General features: G+C 36.1%; 1 protein-coding gene across 1 annotated transcript in view; it reads right to left on the bottom strand.

Moving 5' to 3' along the window:
• The window catches only part of LOC129244698 (transient-receptor-potential-like protein), a 47,970-nt gene extending 28,064 nt beyond the window's left edge, over positions 1–19,906 (bottom strand). Inside the window, exons 1-3 of the mRNA XM_054882484.1 lie at positions 19,852–19,906; positions 15,847–15,977; positions 1,796–2,033 (exon numbers count right to left, since the gene is read on the bottom strand). Of these exons, the coding sequence (XP_054738459.1) occupies positions 1,796–2,033; positions 15,847–15,977; positions 19,852–19,899 (417 nt within the window). The 5' untranslated portion in view covers positions 19,900–19,906. The remainder of the gene's footprint in view (positions 1–1,795; positions 2,034–15,846; positions 15,978–19,851) is intronic.
• Positions 19,907–23,200: the final 3,294 nt, after the last annotated feature.

Genomic DNA, 23,200 nt, shown 5'->3' with positions numbered 1-23,200 from the left:
ACTACGAACGGCAGATATTTTTATGAGGAGCTTTTTCATGGCAGAAATACAATCGAAGGTTTGCCATTGCCTGCCGAGGGCGACCGCTATTAAAAAAAATGTGTTTTCTTAATTTTGGTGTTCCACCGAGAATCGAACCTACGTTTTCTCTGTGAATTCCGAATGGTAGTCACGCACCAACCCATTCGGCTACGACGGCCACCAAATACATATACATACACACATTTATTGCACTTTGTGAGTAATGATGCGCCAATATTTATTATACAGTGCAAATCGATTTTCATATGGGTTGTTTGCAGTGCACATAAAAAAATTAGAAATGCTTTATTATATTGGCAAAGAGTACCAGAATATTAATTTTTAATTAAAATCAGTAGCTACTCTCCCTATTGCTTTGTATAGTAACTATCAAAGTACAAAGAAAAATTGAATTAATTTCACGTGTATTGACAAAGGCCAGGCTGATATCCAGTACTATCAGGACTCAGTATTTATAGCGCTCACACAGTTTAAGACCATAAGGAAGAAAAAAGTGGCAGATAAAAATTGCCAGGTAACAATTGACAGATGATAAGTGACAAGTGACAGATGACAAGTGACCGATAATAAGTGACAGATAACAAGAGACAAGTGACATGTGGCCAGATGATGACAAGTAACAATTGACTGGTGACAAGTGACAGATGACAAGTAACAAGTGACAGGTGGCAAGTAACTTTAGTGGTGACAAATGACTTTTAAAGATATAACTATACTGACATGGCTGCTCACGCTAATTTGCATGCAATAACTCATACACAGTTGCTATATGCCTTACAAGAAAGATGCTTCATTGAAGATGCTTCATAAAAGGTACTCTTTTCTATCTTAAATTGGCAATCGCACAATAAAATCTAAATATACGCTTTGCTAATACTATTTTAATTTCTTCAAAAAAGAGGATGTAAACTAAATATTTAATTCGAATTTTCTTTTTTTTTTTAATAGTTAATGCAAATTATATATAATGGATGTATATTGTTCACACAAAAATTCTCAAAAATATCCTGAGCATATTTATACATATTATTATCTACGTAAAAACCTTGAAGAGTTCAAAAATGTAGCATCGATCATTAACTTTTTTATTTTAAATTTACTTTTTAATACCAAAACAATTATCATACTGACCATGACTCAGTGAAGCACTAGGCAAACGCCCAAAAAATTTGGAACCAGTTTTGTCATTGAATAAGAATTACTAGTTTCTAAGGTGTTAAGTGTAAACTATTCCTTACGAAAAAATTAAAAAGAAATTAACAAAATATTTCTGAAAATACTGCTTTTTGAACAATTTCTAAAATACTAACTAAAGCCCAAAAATTTTACTTCAAAATATTTTTCCCCTTTTTTTAATTTTATTTCTTAATTCACAAAAGCTATCTTTTTGATCAAGAAGCGCACCTCTTTCCAAAAATTGTTAATCTTCCTGTTGATTCCACAACAACCAAGAGTGCTACACTTTTCTTCTACGGCAATTTAAATTAAAAAAAAATGTTTAAGTCTAAACATTAGTTTCAAATTTTTTAATAAAAAAAGGCTTAATAACCTTCTCAAGAGAGAATTAAACAATCTCAAATAATTGAACAAAATTTGATTTCTGGGCGCAAACTCTTACGAAGCGGTCTTTTTTTTTGGCGTGAAGAATAGCTTGCATGTGTTTTAATAGATGAAGTTTTTTTTATTTATTAAAAGTTATATTATCTTGTTTTTTCCAAAATCTCAATTCTAATTTAAATTTCTTCACACTTACGTATGGCTCTCCTTCCTTGTAAATGAGCTCTTCATGTTCCAGCAGCAACTCCACTGCCTCCACAAATTCCGCATTTATGGCATGCAGCAAAGCATCCTTCGTTTCTACACCCATAATCACCAACAATTCAACCATTTCGAGATTCTCATTGTCAATGGCGAGGGTCAGAGCACGCCGGCCCAATGGATCCATACAATTGATGTTGATGTGATGCTTGCGATGAGCCTTCTGAAGAATTCTAAAATAAAGAAAAAAAGTTAATAAGCGTTAGAAAATCGGAAAGCAAAAATTACAGAAAGTTTTGGGAAAAATCATTGAGAACAAAGCGCGTAGATGACATTAAAAAGTCACATGGCGCACAAAAATTTTAAAACCTACATGCGCTGGCCTTCAACGAGATTACATATATAAGAGCAAAAAAGAGCTTATAAAAAGAATTAAGCTAAAAAAAAATATAATAATAAATTTGAGTAAGTGAAAAGTCAAAAGCTGGAAAAAAAGTTGTCCATAACCCATTGAGAACAATGCAAAAGCTCTAAAAGGATATGACAAAACCACACAGCGCATAGAAATTTTAAGCCCTGGTCACTTTCCATTATGCGAGCCACACAACTTTTTTCAATTCACATTCATTTTCATTTTCCTTCCTTTCATTTTTTGCTTCTTCCTTTTAAAGTCAATGCCAATAGTGGAAAACTAGAAAATCACTGCCGCTTGAAAAAAGCACTTAAAGGAACTTTTAATTACTTGACTGGGGCTGAGTGAAAATTAAAGCAAACAAGCTAATCTACGAAGATGTCAAAGCCATTACCAAATGAGACCAATGCAATCAACGAAGGCAATGAAGGTTGACAAGCCGTTCTGAGTGCCATATAATAGTATGCGTCACCCTCTTCGGCACACCTACCCTAGTAACCATTTGGAAAAAAAAGAAAAGTTTGTGGTCAACTTATGGCGGATGAGGACACTAAATGGAGGAAGAGTTGGACACAGACACATTTTCTGTGGCAATTTTAGTAATGGTCATTAATGGCCATCAAAAGCTCAATATGCAGGATGGGAATATAATAACCAAACCAAAATGAAAAACAAACGATTTGAATTGGAATTGGAATTGAAGGAAAATTTATAGTGGCAAGTAGGGAAGGAATGGTAAAAAGTTGGAATAAATTTTTGTTTTAGTTTTTTTTTTTAAATTACCGACCAAAACTATTTAAAATTGTTCACGCTAGAATCATTAAATGTATTTAGCCAGTTTTGAAAAATTAAAAATTTAGAACTGCTTTAAGAAATTGCTGTATAAAGATTTTTATTACCGAGATGTTGAAAATATATGAAATGGTAATGGTTTAAATCAACCAGCATCTGATTATACGCGCAGCCGCTACAGCCAAGTGGCCTGGCCTTTGTGCCCTCCACTCATCAGAGTGCGTCATCTAGACCCAGTTCCCTTATTAAACTCAAATTAGAGACGGGTTGGATTGAGATGGAGATTGGTGGATGGATATTTTCTTCTGCCTTCATTGGCCGAGATGTCTCAACATTCTCCCCGCTATAGCGCTACATTCAAGGCGAAGGTGCATTGGAGTCTCCTAGGACTGGTCACAGAAACGACAAAAATCAGTAGACAATATCCCTGTTAAGCTCCCCGTGATCAATATCAGTTCATCCTTGGGAAGAGTTATGAGTTTTTTTATCCTCTTAGCGCCATAGTTTGGTACCAGCTAACCTCCCATAGCTTTAACTCTCCACTCCTAAGATTCTCCTAGTTGTGTGTTGTCCTACACCAAGGACAGGCTCGGGTCCTATTAAAGGAAAGTCCGCAGCCTCTCTTGCCAATGTGTCTGCTACTTTGTTCCGAATCCCTGTATCCTGGGACCCAAACTAGCCGGATGCAATTGTTTGTTCCTAGTAGATTAAGTTTCTCGATATACTCAAAAACCAGTGAGGACTTTATCTCACCGGATGACAGAGTCTTGAGTGCCGTCCGGATATCGCTCAGAATGGCAATTCACTAATTCCTAAAATTTCTGTCCAAATTTATCTTTGCACATAGACAGATGGCATACAACTCCGCTTGAAAAATGTTTGGAAAACTACCCATCGGCCTAGAACGGTTCTGGGGCCGTAAATTCCAGCCCTTATGCTTTTTGGTGGCTTTGAGACATCTGTACAGGGTACACTCCCGGAGTTTCTTTTCAAATGCAGGTCTACTCCAGTTTAACTTATTATTCAATTCAATTTTGTACTTCTTTTCGTATTTGGTAACTTTAGTGACACCATCTCTGTGTAGCTGGGTAACTGGAAGCTGCAGACTCAGCAATTTCATGTTTTTATTGGTGATACTACTTTACCGAAGCCTACCCTGATAACACGAAGAGGATCCAACTGAAGCATGATCTCTATCGCAGCTGTACGGCAGGTGCCCATCACCTCCGTGATGTACACGTATGCTAAGCGCTCAAGCTTATTTAGTCTTCCCGCACTGTCGATAGAGTGACTCTCGATGGCCAAGGAACCGTTCTATATGTCACCATTGGTCTTATTATCATGATGTAGGTACATTAATCTCAGGATTCTTGGGCTACTGCCTGAGGATTTTCCTGCTAAACGTTTGCAGATCATGAGCGCCTTTGTTGCTTTGGACAAGATTGCATCAGCACGCCTCTTCGAGACAATGGCTGAGGGAATTTCTGTCTTTGAGTAAGATATGAAATGAGCTTAGAGCCTTTGCACAAACCTTGTTCGATGGCGAAGAGAAGTTGTTGACACCCTATGCTCCAACTAGAAGTTAGAGTAGACTATAAGTTTATATAACAATATATCTGTATATAGGCTTCTATAGTGCGCCATTGTATATATGAAACATCCTTCATGGCAGTTTGTCTAAACTACTTCAAATTCTGATTCAAACAGACGCATTTGACTTCCAGAAAAATTCGATTCTGAATACTACTTCCATACTTTCTTCAGTTCTCAGTATCGTCTATTCAACATGAATCCCCTTTAGAGACTTAGCCCCTTTCCCCGAGTATTTCACATATTTAGTTTTTTTAAACGCTTTTTACCGCTCAACCATCACATAATTCTTCGGCTTACTCACTGGCGCCCCTTCTCAAACAAACATATTTATGCATGTGTCAGCACCTAGCCAAGTCAAAAAACCAATAAAAATTAAACCGAGTAATTTAAAATTTCTCAAGTGGAAAAGCCGGAAGCAAAAGCAATTCACAGTTCAAAATAATAAAACTTTAGCAATCATTGAAAGCATAAAAATATCAATTAGCTCGCCAATTTGCATTAGTAGATTATTTGTTGTTGACCACACGCTTCCGCAGCAGCGCCTACCCTGCTACGGCTATGGATGTGGGTATGAGTAACATTTATTTTATTGAAATTACCAGTTCGCCATTAGACTCGAACAAAAAGGCTCAGGCACATAGACTGTGAAAGTGCCAAAGTCAATAACAATTATAAAAGTTAAATGGCATAAAAATAAAAGTCAGAAATTTAAATTGAAGCATAAATGAATGCGAAGGGTGGCAAAAGTTTGACTCGCAACAATGGCAGGGAAGTATCATGAACAAAAAAAGCGCAAGCGGATGAGAAATTCTTGAAGTATTTATATGTAGTAGACGCGGATTATAAAAGAGAAATCAGCTTAAAAGGAATGCATTCAAAGGATTTGGAGTGAGAGTGGCAGAAAAGGAAACCTCCATAAATTATGAAAAATTAAAAAAAAATGTAGCTGCTCAGATACTTTATGAAAACGAAGCTGATGAGGGTGGCCGAAATAACAAATATACGAGGGGTGCCTCTTATATTTCGGGATTTGGCAACCCTGGTGTTGCAATCTGGCAACTGACAGCTGTATCGCAAAGTTTAACATTTTTTGGCTTTTAAGTACTCAGAACGTTTTGAAATACAAGCGCTATTTGTGTTGTTTACAGTAACTTAAAATATACATCTCGGTCCAAAAATGGAATTAAATCGTGAACATTTTCGTGCGATTATTTTTTACAACTTTCGACGTGGATTAACTCAGCAACATTGCATGGATGAACTTAATTCATTTTTTGGCGACCAGTGTTTATCGATGGTATGGTGAATTCAATCGTGGTCGTAGTTCACTCGAAGACGAATTTCGTGAAGGTCGTCCAAAATCAGTTGTTGTTCCGAAAACCATTGATGCTGTGCGCGAACTGATATTGCAACATCGTCATGTGACCTATCGTGAGATTGAGACAATCTTAGGCATTAGTGGGACCAGCATACATTCAATATTGCATAAACATTTGACTCTCAAAAAAATTTCTTCGCGTTGGATCCCACACAATTTGCTCAAAAAATATGATCGCGGGGCTTCGAAACACGTCTATGACATTGTGACAGGGGATGAATCATGGATTTATGCGTATGAGCCCGAAAGTAAACAGCAGTCGACTGTATGGGTGTTTCAAGATGAGCCAAATCCAACAAAAGTTGTTCGCGGACGAAGCATTTCCAAGCAAATGGTCGCCTGTTTTTTCGGAAAAACTGGACATGTCGCAACCGTACCACTAGAACAACGCAGAACAGTAAATTCTGAGTGGTACAAAACCATTTGTTTGCCAATTGTCTTCCAAGAAATTAGGAAAACCAATCGCCAAAGACGGATCACTCTTCACCGGGACAATGCGAGCTCTCACACATCGGCTCAAACAACTGCATTTTTGAGCACCCATAACATCGAATTAATGGGTCATCCGCCGTATAGTCCTGACTTGGCACCGAATGACTTCTTTTTATTCCAGTACGTAAAAAACAAACTGAGCGGTCAACGTTTTTCGACACCTGAAGAAGCGGTTGCGGCATTCAGAATGCATGTTTTGGAGGTACCTCATTCAGAGTGGCAAAAGTGCTTCGACAATTGGTTCAAACGCATGCAAAAGTGTATAGACCTTCATGGAGAATATTTTGAAAAACAATAAAGTGATTTTCGATGATTAAAATTTGTTTTTGTTCTCTAATGCCGACATATAAATGGCACCCCTCGTATACAGCAATGGATTGATGCGTGATTATCATATGGAAGTCTGTGCACTTCGAAACCCTTGATCACGAAACACCAAATGATAGAAAAAAGTTTTCTTTCTAATGATGGTCGCCCCTCGGCAGGTAATGGCAAGCCTCCGAGTTTCTTTCTATATGAAACAGCTCCTCATAAAAAACCATTTGCCGTTCGAAGTCGGCTTAAAACTGCAGGTCACTTCATTTGTATAAAATATCAGGACGCACACCACAAATAGCAGAAGAAGATCGGCTAAATACGCAAAAGGTATAAGTGCCAAATATTTTTATTATTATAAAGGAGTGCTAGGCCCATTTTGTGAATAAAATTTTCAAAGCATTTTACCTTCATGGCTAATTTGTTTATTGTCTGACTTATGATTTTTTCCGACATCACGGATATATTTTCTGTGAAAGCAAATCTGCAGGCTATCGGATGGATCACTGGCCATGTGAAGTTGTGAAGGACCTCTAGATTTAGAAATAACAAATAACCAGTTCCGAACAAGCAGCGGCTGCTATATCAGACTGTAGTGAGGTGTGAAGTGGTCGCTACACTCCTCTAATTAAAAAATTACTATGTCGTAAACAGCATCGACAAGGCGGGAAGATGTCTCCTTCAAATACGTATTTATTTAGTTGCTAAATTTGCGTTGAGATTTGCGCATTGATTCTAATCGAAATACCTACACGTTTTCAACGAACAAATTCACAGGCAAGTCCTAAATTCCAGCAAATCAATTTCAGTACAGGGTTGCCCATATTCGACGGATCCATCTGGCAACCCTGTTTTTTTTAACAGAGACGTCACATCGCTTAACGACATACCGCGTTGGAAGCGTCAACCCAAGCAGATTTTTACCATGGAACAGTACACGCCACGCGAGCGCTACCAAATTGTTGAAATTTACATTCAACAAAAGAAGTGAATTGTAAAAAGAAGAAGAAGAAGAAAATTGTGATGCCAATTATTCGTCGAAAGCGTATGAGGCAGTTTTGGTTTCAACAAGACGGCGCTCCACCACACACAGCTCGCACCACAATCGATTTTTTAAAGCAATTGTTTCCTCGTCGTTTGATGTCGAAAAATGGCGATTTTGACTGGCCACCGCGTTCGCCCGATTTAACGCCACCTGACTTCTTCTTGTGGTGATATTTAAAATCAAAGGTTTATATTAATAAGCCAAAGACCATAGAAGAGCTCAAGAACAACCTCCGTGAGGAAATTGCCGCTATTCCAGCCGAAATGTTAGCTAAAACTATGGAAAATGCTCCAAAACGGGCACAATACGCCATACAGGCTCAAGGCGGGCATTTGAGAGATATCATATTCAAAAAGTGATGTCAGCAAATCTACTTGAACCCAATAAAATTATTATTATCAAATTCAACATCAAAAAAATTGTTTTTCTTTGATTTAAAAAAAAACACATGGGTCCGTCGAATATGGGCAAACCAGTATTTCTAAATAAAAACTACAGTTCACTTTGACTCCTTGTATGCCATAAATAACTTTAAATTAACAGCTTATAATATTACCTCAAATTTAAGATAAACAAAAAAATGGTTTACTCAAACACAAATAAAAATATAATTTGCGAAAAATTCACTTCCTCCTCTGAAATGCCATAACTGAGTTCATAAGTGCAACGATGCATTAAAGCCAACACAACTACACGAAAATAACAATTACAACAAATTGTTGTGGCAAAGCCAAACTGCAAGGATATGTGAATGACAACTTCTGACACGTAAACGACAGTAGAGTTGAAGCTGTCAAGAGCAACACACAGCTAGCAAGCAAACAATTACCAAAGGCATTCGAATACACACACGAACATAGATATACATTTTTAAATGCTAGTAATCACAATACCGGAAATGCATGTGGACGTTCACATTACGTTAAGTACCAAGGAGCAGAAAAATCATGGCAAGGTATTCAAGAACGAGCGCACCCCATCCTTGTTTTTACATGATTTATGAAGGTTTGGTGATTCCGAATAATGGTTTTGTTTTTGGTTCATTTCCAAGCAATCTGCAACCACACCTTAAATAATAATGACTAAAGTAAGCTGTGTTTGTAGGCTAAAAATATTTTAAATAATTGTAAATATTTTCTTATCAATTTAGTTTGGATATTAGTCAGCAACGAGAGGTTTACTAAGGTAATACAGCTCTTGAAACTGTAGAGTGGGTGAGCACCAATGTTATCCAGCATCAGATTGCTGAAGCAGTATTCCTTGGGACAGTAAAATCCACGAAAATTCAATACATTATGCCGGCCATCAGAACGACGGATGTATCAGGAGCCAGGTTTTTGAGCTAAAAATTGAAGTTCTGTAATAATAAACAACAGCTGCCTAAAGACAGTTGTTAAGCAACCGACATAATTCATTGACAAACAATTAACTTTAAAATAAATAAGCTTTAAAAGCCTGCGACCCTCGCATACTGTAGTTACAGATCAATCACTACACATCGCAGATGAAGTGCTCAAGCTGCTCCGCGAGACCCGTTTAACAAGATCCAATTACTTGCTGGTTGTTTTGATCAGTTAAACTATGCGTGTGGGCGAAGAGGGAAAACGCCCGAAAATTCTACCAGAAAATTCGACAGCTTACAGAATTTTTCACTATCGGTGCGATGCAGTACCAGCTGGTGGCAGCTGAGGATGCAAAAGGCTTCCTTTGTGGTGGAAAATGACTTGGCTTCGGTTGGCGTGTCGCACTGGTGCCAGCTAGCCCAAGAAACAAACGACTGGCGCACTTTGTTGAACACGGCCAAAGTCGGTTTAGGGGTATCGATGATCTAGAACTCGAAAATTTAGGGTATTTTGAGAAAATTTGTTTCACAATAAAAAAATGAAAAACGATATTTGAATTGTTTAGACTTTTTATTTAGCTTTTACATACAAAAATGAGTTTCTTTTTTTTAATTTTAATAATTTTAAAAATGGCGCTGAAGTAGGCCCTCCCGATAAATTGGACCTTGTCGGTGTTGACCATTTTGGTTCTTCTATTTATGAGAAACACAAAAGCCAAAAAATTATTAATCAGTATGACTGTAGCTGTGTTCCGTACTAGAATTAAAAAAAAATTAAAAAATTTAATAAAATGGCGCGGTTCTGAATTTGACACTCTAAAAATCGTTTTTTCTTTCAGCTTCTTAATTAAAAAATACTAACTAATTGAAATAAAAGGATTCTAGTATGGGCGATAACCATTGATGTCATCAACAACATACTAAAATTTCAGACGGTTTGGTAGAATAGTTTTTTTTTTTTTGCCAACACCAGGCCGAAATAAGTAGTCTTTTGAGACAATTGATTTTAAAGTTGTGAGAGTGGCCGCGTGAAAATACTGGGAATAACCTTCAAAAAATTTGACAGTAACAGGTGCCGCTAAAGTAATCCTCCTATCAGAAAATGCTATAAATTTTGCGATTGGCCCCTAATGTCAGTTCTGTTTTGACATTTGTGTAGTAAACACAAGCGAAATACACGTTAATAAACAATGTTACGCTACACTGCTCCAGAACGCGGAATATTGCTGACTATTTATTTGACTAATAATCGGTCGGTGACTTTGGCACAACGTGAATTTCGTCGCAGATTTCCTCGCCGTCTAACACCTACTGTTGAAACACTGCGACATTTAGCCACTTGCCTCGAAAAGACTGGCACAACACGAGATGCTGCCAGGCGTGGCAGAGCCCGGAGTAGCCGTTCTGCAGAGAATATTGCTGCTGTAGGCGAGGATGCCATGGAAGAGCCGTCGACATCGACCAGACGACGTGCGACGCAAATGGGTATCAGTCGACGGTCTTTACAGCGAATTTTGGTACAAGATTTGAAGATGTTTCCGTACAAAGTCCAGACGGTGCATCAGCTGTTAGCTGCTAACCGCCAATCGCGTCTAACATACGCTCAATCCATCCTTAATCACCACCAAGAGGAAGATGATTTTTCATCAAAAATAATCATGAGTGATGAGGCCCATTTCCATCTTAGCGGGTACGTAAATAAGCAAAATTTACGCTTCTGGGCACTGAAAATCTGCGTGTAACCCACGAAGAGCCATTACACCCGCTCAAAGTCACTGTATGGTGTGCTGTTTTTGCTGGAGGAGTCATCGGACCTTTTTTCTTCGAAGACGTCGTGGGCCAAACGGTTACTGTGAATGCTGAGCGCTACAGAGCAATGATCAACGAGTTCTTTTTGCCGCAACTTGATGAATTGGGATTGGAAAACATATGGTTCCAACAGAACGGTGCTACCGCACACACTGCACGTGCCACAACCGATATGCTGAAGGATGCATTTCCCGGGCGCCTAATCAGCCGTTTTGGCGATTTGCACTGGCCAGCAAGATCGCCTGATTTGACCGCTCCAGACTTCTTTTTGTGGGGCTTTTTGAAGTTGCGGGTTTATGTCAACAAGCCTCAGACTCTTGCAGCTCTTAAAGACAATATCTATCAAGAATGTGAGGACCTATCGCCGGAAGTTTTGGCCAAAGTGATGGAAAATGCCATAAAAAGGGCTCAAATGGCAATCAACTGTGGCGGCGACCATTTACATGACATCATATTCTTGACTTGATGTAAAAAAAATTAAAAGACCAAATAAAAATAATCCATAAGAAGAATCAAAGTTCTTCATCTTTTTTTTTTAAATTACAGCCAAAAAACATCGCAAGGTTACTTTTGCGCCACCTGTATATTCTTATAAGCCTACACTTTTGAAATATCAAAAAACAAATCAATTTTTTGAAAATTCTATACCACCGGAATCCCTTAAGCGATTATCGCGCCAATAAAGAAGACGAATCTCGATTTTAGCCACCGTTTCATTTGCAAGCTTAAATGAATTCCACTAGCTCTCCTCCGTTTCTGCACCGAAACTGTCGAAGCAGCTTCTTTTCTTTTAATTTATTTTTTCGCCTACCGTTAAATGGCCACGAAGTCTATACGTAGTAGAATCATATTCTAGGCACGGATTAGTTAAGGTGCTTCATCAGCAATAACTGAAACCGAACATAACTCAGAGTGCTACAGGATTTCCAATCATTTTAAACAGGCGAATGGGCTTCAAATTTATAGCCAATTCCATTTGCAGAAACCTAGGCAGAGCTTAGTAAGGCATACGCCATAAAAACAGCATTAACAACTGCTGCCTAAGAAGCCAGAAACTGAATATGAGCCACAAAACTCTGCAGCTTTTTGAAGCATGAGAAGTACTTTGATTCGTCTTCCTATAGATTCCTGTTGATGGGGTGGACCCTGGTCAGTTTAGCAAATACTACATAGATGTCCTATGAGAACACGAGTCCCTGCTGATGAAAAGTAAACCAGGGTTTCTCAGCTTAACCCCACCGCAGCTTTCGTCAGCAGTCATAACAAGGCACTTTGCACTGCAAATCATGTAGTAAAATTTAAAAAATTACCAGGAAAGTCAAAGACGAAGAGATATCATCAACTGTATGGGATATCGAAGGTTTGCGTTCCTACTTCACCAAATTAACGAAACCAAAATACAAAACTTCATAATGGGTGAATCTCAGTGTATTTTAGAGAGCTGGAATACTCTCTGAATCTACGGCTGGTTCTAATTTTATTTTAATATATTTCTTAATTGACGTAAAGTTAAAGTATTTTCAAACAGACTTATGTTGTCCAACAATCAAAAGTGCGGAACTGCAAAAAACTTCCCATTATATATATATACACACACACACACACACACATGCAAGCCGGTATTGTAATGTTTTCACAATGCATATTTATCTTTTGTCAACCATCTGACCTTCGACCTAAATGTAGTTTCAAACTTATCGTACAAACTCACAGTGTTGCACCAGGGCATATGAGTGACCGAAGCGAGCAGCAAAACAATTACAACTACATTACTAACGACGTAACACATATTGGAGGGGTAGACGTCACAGCCAACCGAACGCAGCTGGAGTTTATAATTTAACACATAAATGAATATGTCAAAACAAGCAAGTTGGACCACCTCTGAGAAGACACAGAAAATAAAAATGGACCTTCGCACTGACTCTTGAATTCATAGAATGAAGTTGGGAAGGAGGCAGGAACAGTGCAAAGGTGGTGTACAGAACCATAAACAGGAACTAAAATCAAACAATTGAAGTGAGTTAGCACCGAGAATAAACGCAAGTAAAACGGAAGGGAAAAGTAAGGGAAAAGGCAGGAAAACGGAAGAGGTATGGAAGGGTGTAAGTTGCCTGAAAAGTTTAGTGAAAGGAACTACAATATAGAATGTAAAAAGAGTACAGCACGTAGACCATAAACAAGCTCAAACAAAAGCAAACAAAGTGGACTGCTGTGGAGTTTGTTGAGTCAAGTAACATCAAACGAAGCAGGCAGACATGATAACAGGAAGTGTGTGCGAATTTTTGCATACCAACTACATTTGGCATGCAACGGTGCATAAACAATGAATGCCACAAGTACACCCACGACGCACGACAAAAGAAACTAAACAACAAAAAACGAGTTGTGTTGCCATACCGGCTGGCAAACTTTAAGGCGCCCAGTTGTTCAGTGAATGTCCGCTGTGTCGAAGGCAAAGTGCTTATTAGTCTGCCTCCCAGCATCGCTGTTATCTAACCCAGCTTGTTTTTGGGTTGTCAGTCAGAGTCGATTCGGCAAAATATTTCCTGATCGCTGGCCGGAAGCTCTCCAGACTTGTATGTTTGTTAACTTATCAATGAACTGGTTATGCATGCGTTTCCGGTTGTGGTACCATTGGCTTTTGTCTGTTTGTTGAGAATTATTATATGCAAGCATACAGGAGTTCAGATCTTAGTATGCATGTTATAGATGTGTGAAGAAATATTAGGCAAATAAATTTCTAGATGACTGTATAGTACCTCCTTTTATACGCGTACAAGTCAACATTCCGGCCTGCGCTACTCTGCCGTTAAAACAAAGTTTATTAGAAAAAGTAGTGAGGAATCAGCTGAGCTTAAATTTTTCAGCGCTGCTTTGACTACTTCTTAACGGTTATTCCGTAGCAATTTTTTGACTAATGCCGAGTGATAGCAAATATTTCAAGGTTTTACAGCATTTAAACAGCACTCCAATCGGTTTATACATTTTAGATTTTTGACAGTCCCCTTTTGAAAAATTTATGAAACTTATGTCAAGAAAACTTGCCAGGAGAGATTATCACCAAAGCTCGAAAACTCTGTACAATTCAGTGCATTCTGCCCGCAGTTACTAGCGAACATATGCACATTTTTTGGGACTTCATTTCATAAGATGCAGAGATTTAGTCACGGAATTGAGACTAAGAACTGTTTTTATTAGATATTTTACCGAATCTCATCTCTACTTTATTGGTTTTAAGTGTGTCGGAGTCACCCCAAAAGTAAAACCACAAGTAAAAAGACCTTCAATTCTACTATATCTCCTCTCAGTGGCTTCTACGAAAAGATTTTTCAGGTAACAAATACATGTAATATTGACGCTACTGCTCTTTATGGGTAGCAAAAACTGCCCAATTTACCAGATAGCATGCAAAACAAAACGAAAATGAGTGTGATCCAAATAAATTTAAATCACTGCAGGGAAGCGCAAGATCTTCTAACGCAAACGATGTACGAACAGGACGCAGACGTGGCGGTAATATGTGAACACTACAACAAGCCAGACGCTGAAACGTGGATTTCGGATGCAACAAGGAAGGCAGCTATATGGGTCCTAGGAGATAACACTATCCAAGAGGGGCAACTTCCAGACAAAACCAGCTACACTAGAGCAACAATTTCTGGTGTACATTTATATAGCTGTTATATACCGCCGTTTATATATACCTCAAGCAGCTTTTAAAAAGATTCTTGACGAACTGGCCAGGGAAGCCCTGACAACAACGCCAAACTTAATAGCTGCAGACTTCAATGCATGGTCCTTAGAATGGGGAAGTAAATGTACAAACCAACCAATGGGTGGTAACAAGCAGATGCTACTTTCGACGTATTGCATCAGGACAATAACGGACGTTGAGTTTAGTGCTCATACCGCCTCCCGACGAATACTTAACGGTTATACCGGGGGGATCGGTACTTTGACGGTAGGAGGTTTAGTTCGGGTTAAAGTCCTATACTGACGGGGTTAGGCTTTCACTGCTTCCTTCTCGTAAAAGAAGAACAAAAAACTGCCCTTTAATAAGACGCATACGAAGCAAAGTTTCAGATTTTGTGCAAGCTTCATTTAAATTCTGCGAATTTTCATTAAAATTTTACATTTCATTTAGAAGCCTTAGACAAGTTTGGACTATACAAAGCTAATAAAGCCCATTTAAGTTGGGTAAAATAAAGAACAAATTTGAAGACGCCAAAAATTTTTGTTGATTTTTGATAATTTTTTCATGTTCTATTTAAAAAAAAATGTCATGCATTCGTTATATGGAGAAAAATCAACGAGAATTTAAATCCACTTCAAGCTTGCGCTTCATTTTAATGAAAATAAATGGGCTATACGACCGCATGCCCATAAGCTTTCTAAAAATTCACCGCGAATAGTGTGAAGTTTTGATGAAAATAGGATGCATCCTTAAAAATATTGCACAAAATCTGAAACTTGGATTTGTGGCTTAAGAATGAAGTATAATTTTATAAAATAAATAATTAAAATTAATTTGAATAAAAATACTACTTTTACTAATCTTATATAACACTAACAACACAAGAAAGTTATAATTTTGTATTTCGCAAAACAAATTAATGACAGCAAATTGTAAAGCAAATTTGCGCATACAAAGTCACTCATACGCCACAACGTTCTTTCAGCACCCAACAAAGCAGTGAATGAGCTGACAATAAAAGTTAAGCATACAGCCTCTTTAAAGCAAATATGTATTCAATACCTATTGAAACATTTCTCATTTAAGCTTAGTAGCAGGCAGCATTTGTCCCACTTTCTAAAACTCACCACCCCGCTACCCTCTCACCGGCTCACTTACAAGCCTCACTTACCTGCGCACATTGCCTATATCGCCACGTTCTACCGCCAACAGGAATTTCTTCTCCTCCAATAGCAATGGTTGCGGTAATCCCAAAGGTAAGCAGCCTTTACGCGCACCAGCCGGTAAGCCATGCGTTGGCACCTGCATGCGCACACATGGCGTATGAGTAACCAGGAAATTTTGTAGTTGAAGTTGAAGTGATTGTCGATTTTTCGTTGTAGTCAAGAAGAATGAAAAGAAAGTAGATGGAGAATAAAAATGCCAGTGTAATAAGTTTAAGGCTTATTTAAATATACGAAATAACAAGCTGACTAAGATGCAAACAACAACAAATCTAATGTATATGTACATGCATGTACACCAAGGATTTACGTAGACTGCATACGAGTATATAAGTATTTACAAATAAAAAGAACATATCTGCGGGCTGATTTGGAAATGTAGGAATATAAAAGCATTAGCCTTGGGTATGAGGTGCATGTGCTTGATTGTGCAGTAAAGCAAGTGTATTTACGTTCCTGAGTTGACGGCTAAGAGCTAAACAATAAAAGCGATTCGCGCCTAAGTAGGCGGAGAGACGGGTGTTAGATGAGGTAAGTAAGCAATTCTTACAGCTGCGAAAATGGGATATCCGGTGGTAGGTAAGTACTGTAAAATCAGGTGTCTAAATTACATTAAAATGTGTATTCAAAACCTATAAATACCTTTAAGGAGGTGGGTGTGCTCTTATGCATTCGTGTTTGCGGTGCAAAGTAGGGAATTTATTACCTTTTTTGTTTGCAAACGCTTGCGGCATGGAATTATTCTAAAAAAGATTTCATGCAATACGTATAAGCAGGTTAAGTTCAAGGAATTGAAGACAGCTCTTAGTGATGTGAAAGGCAGATGCGTCGTTTTTTTTTTTAAGGTTGTGAGGGCTCCTCGGTGCGCTTGTCAGCAAGATAATTACATTTATTATGTGCCAAGTGCGTGTGCGTATTTCATTCATTTTTATTGCAAAATATTTACTTATCCATAAGTAGGCAGCTATGTAATGATACAGGAATATACTCGTACTAAGTGGGGACAATAAATTATTGCTAATCATTTTGATTTTGTTACAAAAAATGTATGATGCATATTGACGACCTAAACGAATGCTCGCCTATTTGTGTTTTTTTTTTACGTGGAAGAAAACACCCAACAGTGTTAGCAAAAAAAGATTTTTAGAAATCAGAAAGATTTTTGAGCTACTGGAGTATGACATTTTTATTTTGATAAAAATTTAATAAAATGAAATAAGAAGCAAATCAGTTGTCAAAAATTGTCAAAATGTGCCTTTGCTACAGTTATTTAACGTAGTATGGCGAATGTATTTCGCAAGCGCACAGTTGCATTCAAAAGAGTAACAACGTTGGGTGCCAAAAAATGTATGATGAATAGTTTAAGTAACAGTGAGTTAAAACGTTATTAAAATACAAAGTGGCACAAAATTAATCATCCACTTGTTTTTCTATAGCGTTTTTAGTAATTAAAAATAATTATTTTTAGTGATGAAAATTTTTGTTTCGACTTTTGCGCACTTCTTTACTTGTATATTTGCATACTGCAGCTGTCCAGTTCACAAGTGTCAAATAAAATTTATGTACGAAAAGATTATAAATCTTCCAATAGGGTGACTCATTTTGCGCCATCTTGTAGATATGAATTTGTAAACTTTGCTTGGAAATATTAAGAAAACGATTGCGTTGGCAACTAATTAATTGCGGATTTCACTCATAGATGGCTTCAGTTGAATTTTTAGGCTTGGAGACATAGTACAAATGTAAAACACATTTTGTTATTTGATAGTTGGCAGTTCACCTGTCTATCCGTAAAAAAAATTTGTTGATCGATTGTGTAGTTTTCGTTTGGCGTTCGATGAAAAATGGAAAATCAAAAGCAACATTTTCGTCATATTTTGCGTTTTTATTTCCGCAAAGGGAAAACCGCTTCGCAAGCTCATAAAAATATATGTGCTGTTCATGGCGACGTAGCCTTAAAAGAACGGCAGTGGCAAAATTGGTTTACCAAATTTCATTCTGGTGATTTTTCACTTAAAGACGAAAAACGCTCTGGTCATCCAGTTGAAGTTGATGACTCCCTAATCAAAGCATTAATCGACACGGATCGTCACAGTACAACACGCGAGAGTGCAGAGAAGCTTCACGTATCACACACATGCATTGAAAATCACTTAAAACAACTTGGCTATGTTCAAAGTTCTCTATGAACTCGGGTTTATCACGAACTAAAAGAAACGTATTTAACGCAACGCAATAACAGCTGCGATTTGCTAAAGAAACGTAATGAAAATGATTCATTTTTAAAACGGCTGATAACTGGCGATGAAAAATGGGTTGTTTACAACTATTTCAAGCGGAAAAGATCGTGGATCGTAATAGTCATCAAAAGAAGGTTTTGTTGTCAGCTTGGTGGGATTACAAAGCAATTGTCTACTTTTAACTCTTACCACCCTACCGAACGATCAATTCTGATGTCTACATTGAACAACTAACAAAGTTAAACAATGCAGTTGAAGAAAAGCGGCCCGAATTGACAAATCGAAAAAGTATTGTATTCCATCAAGACAATTCAAGGCCACACACATCTTTGGCCACTCGGCAAAAAGTATTGGAGCTTGGTTGAGATGTTTTGCCACATCCACCATATAGTCCGGACCTTTCACCATCTGATTATCTGATCTTTTGTTTCGATCTTTACAAAACTCCTTAAATGGTAAAAATTTCAATAATGGTGATGATATCAAATCGCACCTAATTCAGTTTTTTGCTAATAAAAACCAGAAGTTTTATGAACGTGGGATTATGATGCGGCCTGAAAGATAGCAAAAGGACATTGATCAAAATGGGCAATACATTACAGAATACAGTTATCTAGTTCCATGAACAAATTGATTTTTTTGATTTTCTAAAAGACATACGCAATTACTTAGTTGCCACCCAATACTGTAGAATGAATAAAAGAAAAGTACTTATATTACTTGACCAAACAAAGGGTGATCCATTTTATTTGTCCTGCCTATGTTAGCAAATAAAATTGCCGTGGTTGCAGATCAGCATTGCAGGGAATGAATCTATAGAAGATAAGAATTTCATATCGATTTTATGACGTCATTAGCCTATTTTTCCTTTGTTATTCTTTTGTGACTGTGATTTCATACACGGAGCTCCTTCTTCAGCTCCAACAGAATGGCTCACAATGCCGCAATATTTCAACATTTGCAAGGTTCATTTTCAGTTTCAACTTATTTCTGGCATTCAAACTAAATTTTAAGCTTTAGTATATTAAGAGTATTGTAGTATAATTTTATGAATATACTTTTTTGGTATATTTTAGCGCGTTATATTCTCCTGTTAGGAGCATTTTTTGCACTTTTCCGCAAAATAGGCAAAAAATTCCCTCTATTGAAAAGTTAAAGGATTAAAATATTCCAAAAAAATATTTTCAGTTATTTTTCTCAAAAAAAAAAACTCTTGAACTCATCGCTTGCTTAAAATCATATACCAAAAAAGCAAAGTCTTAGAAAATTACTTTAACAATTTACACTCTCTCGGCTTCATATACCTACACGTAAAGTGAAATGGTTCTACTTTCTAATACAGCCAAAAACACTAAAAGAGCTTGATTTTTATTCATTTTACTTAATTTTTAAATGTACATTTCCGCTTGGGTTACCCTCCATCTTTAAGGGGAAAATAATGAGCTTACAAGTTTGAACATTTTCTAGTGGCAGAATTTTAGCTTCTTGCGCTAAAAGGTTCTATTTAAGTTTGGAATTAACTGAATTTTATAAATAAAATAACAATCGTGCTGAATAATAATTTTTCGGACTGAGAGCTACTATAAAAAGTTTATATTTCTATTACTATTTACTATTACTACTTACTATCTCTATAAACTATATATTTACTTTTTTAATATTCTTTTCAATTCTCTGTTTCACTACTTATATAATATATACTGCTGCACTTACAACCATTGGCTTCTTCTTCTGAACATCCAAATTTGCCTTGTGAGTCATTTTTATATATAATATTTACAGTAGACAAATAAAGAGTTTTCTCAAATGTCCACAGATTTCTGCTCTTACATATTACGTAGAGTAAAATATTTGGAATCCAAATAGATTTCCCTTTCATAAGCAGATTTGCTTCTGTTTGATGCACATCACCTTCGAAAAAATAAAGACAAAAACTCAAGTTAATATGGGAGTCATTTGAGAACTTGAAGAAAAGTGAATATTGATATTTAGTTTAAGAATTTATTAGCTTCTTGAAATTTACTGTTTGTTGAACATAAATTTGGTTTACTGAGTTTTCTGAATTAACTTTCATTTAATATTTTTGTATTATTTATAAGTTTCCCTTTTTGTATTTTTGTTTTCAGTATACACATTTTTTTTTTACAGACCTGCGTGAGTTGGCTTTCTTTTATTATTTTCGCATCCCTTTTGTTTTAATTTTTCGTTTTTTGTGTAGATATAATTTTTTTTCTTTTTCTTTGTAAGTTAGTTTTCAATTCTAATTTTTGTAATTTTTTTTTTTTTTTTAATTTTAAGTTTATTTTTTTTATTAATTTTTATTATTTTAAATTTGTTTACCACTTTTATTTAAAAGCAATCGTCTCCTAAAAGCGGGACACAAGATTTTCCTGAGCCTACATACAGTCGTACATAAGCTCAATGGTATATTTTTTGATAAATTATTGAAAGTTCCTGGAACAGACAAATACTAACATTTTATGGAAAGCTCAAACGTCATTTTTTGTGTGTGTTCCTTTTGAGAAGCCGAGTTTTTGTTAAATTTAATTTAATCACACAACTTTTTATCAAATCATCAATCAAGAAATATTAGACTTGCAATAAAACCGTTTCTGACTTAAATAAATAAATTAGACAGGTTTCCTAGAAAAAAATATCCTCAAATCCATTTTTCCAGCTGTCGATTCTCCTTTAATTTACCAGTTGCTTTTTCTATTAAAATTTGTTTATTATTTGTAGTTAATTTTTTGGTTTCTCGCGTTGCCTATTTGATAAAATTTGCCGAAAGAAACGCTTTGGAAATTTGCATTAGGAGATTCGGCAAATAGCTGAAATATTTATGTATAAGTTTATTCAGGCCAGTAAGAACGACTATGACTAAGAATGCTGAAGAATGAAAATTGTGACGAATATGGAAGACTTTTTCCGGCAGCGGAAGAAATGGCGCAGAAATATTCAGTAGCCAAATTAATAATCCAAATCAATGTCGCGAAAATAAAATGAGTCCCAAAAATATAAACATTAAACAACAACCATAATAAACATAACAAACGGAACAAATTTATTTCAAAAAATTTAAAAAACATAAGTGAAAATAAAATCATTTAACAAAAAAACTTAAGAAAATTTAAGAAAGAGAAAAACAAATGTTTTTTAAATGAAGAAACAATTTAAGAATAAAAAAGAGAAAAAATTTTGAAAATGTGAAAGAAATTTTAAGTTTGTTCTACGAAAACAAAAAAAAAGATTTACTTGAAAAAAAAAAATAAAAATTTCGAAACGACTAAGAGGAGAAAAACCTGAAGTTTGTCGTATGGAAAAAATAGACATGAAAAAGAACATAAAAAATTTATTTCAAAAAAAGAAACGCAGAAAATATGAAGAGAAAACCTTAAAGCTGGTGCTAAGAAAAAAACAACTTTGTATAAATCAGAAAATAAAAAAAAATGAAAAGTGAGAAAAAATAATCGAATTATTATTAATTAAGTTAAAAGAGAAAACTCTAATGAAAAAAATGTTGAAAATATTGAAAAAATGTAATGTGTGTTGTATGGAGAAAAACTGAAATAAATATAAAAAAGCAAATATATATTTGAAAAAAAATTTAGAAAATATAAAGAAGAGAAAAAATACTATTTAAAAGAAACTAAGAAAAAATAAGAAAGAGAAAATCTAATGATTTTTCTATGAAGAAGGAATTTAATTAATAAAAAAGAGAAACAACTATCTATTTGAATATTTTGAAAATATGAATTACGCTAAAGTTTCTTCTATGAAAAAGATTTCTCAAAATAAAATAACAATTTAGATAATACGAAAAGGAAAAAAACCTAAAGTTTGTGGAATGGAGAAAATTCCAACAGACATGAAAAAGAACCAAAAATATTTGTCTAAAATAAAAAGGCAGAAAATATCAAGAGAAAACATTAACGTTAGTGTTAAGCAAAAAGAAACGTAGTACATATAAAAAAGAAAACCTATTTACTGAAAAAAAAATGTATTATGGAAAAGAGTCCCTCCTCGGCGTGCTCCTTGATGTTGTTCCACAAATGGAGGGACCTACAATTTAAAACCGACTCCGAATTGCAGAAATTTTTTATGACAAGCTTTTTCATGGCAGAAATGCACTCGGAGGATTTGTCATTGCCTGCCGAGGGGCGCTATTAAAAAACAAACTTTTTCTTCATTTGGGTGTTTCATGGAGCTTCCAACACACCACACACACCAACCCATTCGGCTACGGCGGCCGAGAAACAATTAACAAATATAAAAAATCACACCACTTGGGTTAGTGAGTCTTCATCTGTGCCTTACATTTAGTCAGTCACCGGATCCGGAGAGATGTTACTTGCTCTCAATGGCACAAAAAACAGAGGGTTGATTTGAAAAAAAAAACAGTCCTCAGCTAATTTTTTACTTAATTGTATTTTTAGTAATTGCACTAAAGACTTACGTCGAGCAACGCCAGCATTGCGACGCTCATCAATAAGGGACCTTTTTACGCTGCATGTAATGCGTTGATTTTCCGCATCTGTGACCACTTTTGTAGGCTTAAGCAAGGGTTAGACTGAATTTTTTGCACCACCGTCTCTGGCACCACCGTCTTTTGCTCTATCTTTCGCTTTCTCCATCTTTCTCTCTCTCTCACTTACCTTTTTCTGCCTTTTTATCCAGATGATTTGAATAGATTGGCGTTTCCTTCAATTTTATACAAAAACTCTTATACGAATTATAAACAATCTGCATATACTTTTAGGTATTTAAAAACTAACAGCTAATCCTCTCTAAAAACGATTCTCGCTTGATCAAATCCTATAAAAAGCTTTTAATAATTGTCAGCTTTTAAGCCATTTGTGGTGTACTCAACATGTTTATGATACCATGCAATACACCTTCACGTGTGTGTATGTATGTGTGCACAGTAGAGCTGTGCGAAACATCGATGTAGTTTCGATACATCGATGTTTCTCCTTTCGTAAAAGACATCGATGTTTTTTCTCCGATGTTCGATGTTTTTGCCAGTTTTTCCATCACTGAGAAAAAAACGCAGTAAAAGCTAGAG

This window comes from Anastrepha obliqua, chromosome 4, assembly GCF_027943255.1.
Source record: "Anastrepha obliqua isolate idAnaObli1 chromosome 4, idAnaObli1_1.0, whole genome shotgun sequence".
Classification (NCBI taxonomy): Eukaryota; Metazoa; Arthropoda; class Insecta; order Diptera; family Tephritidae; genus Anastrepha; species Anastrepha obliqua.
Note: the sequence above shows the minus strand (reverse complement) of the source record. Positions and strands in the feature narration are given on the sequence as shown.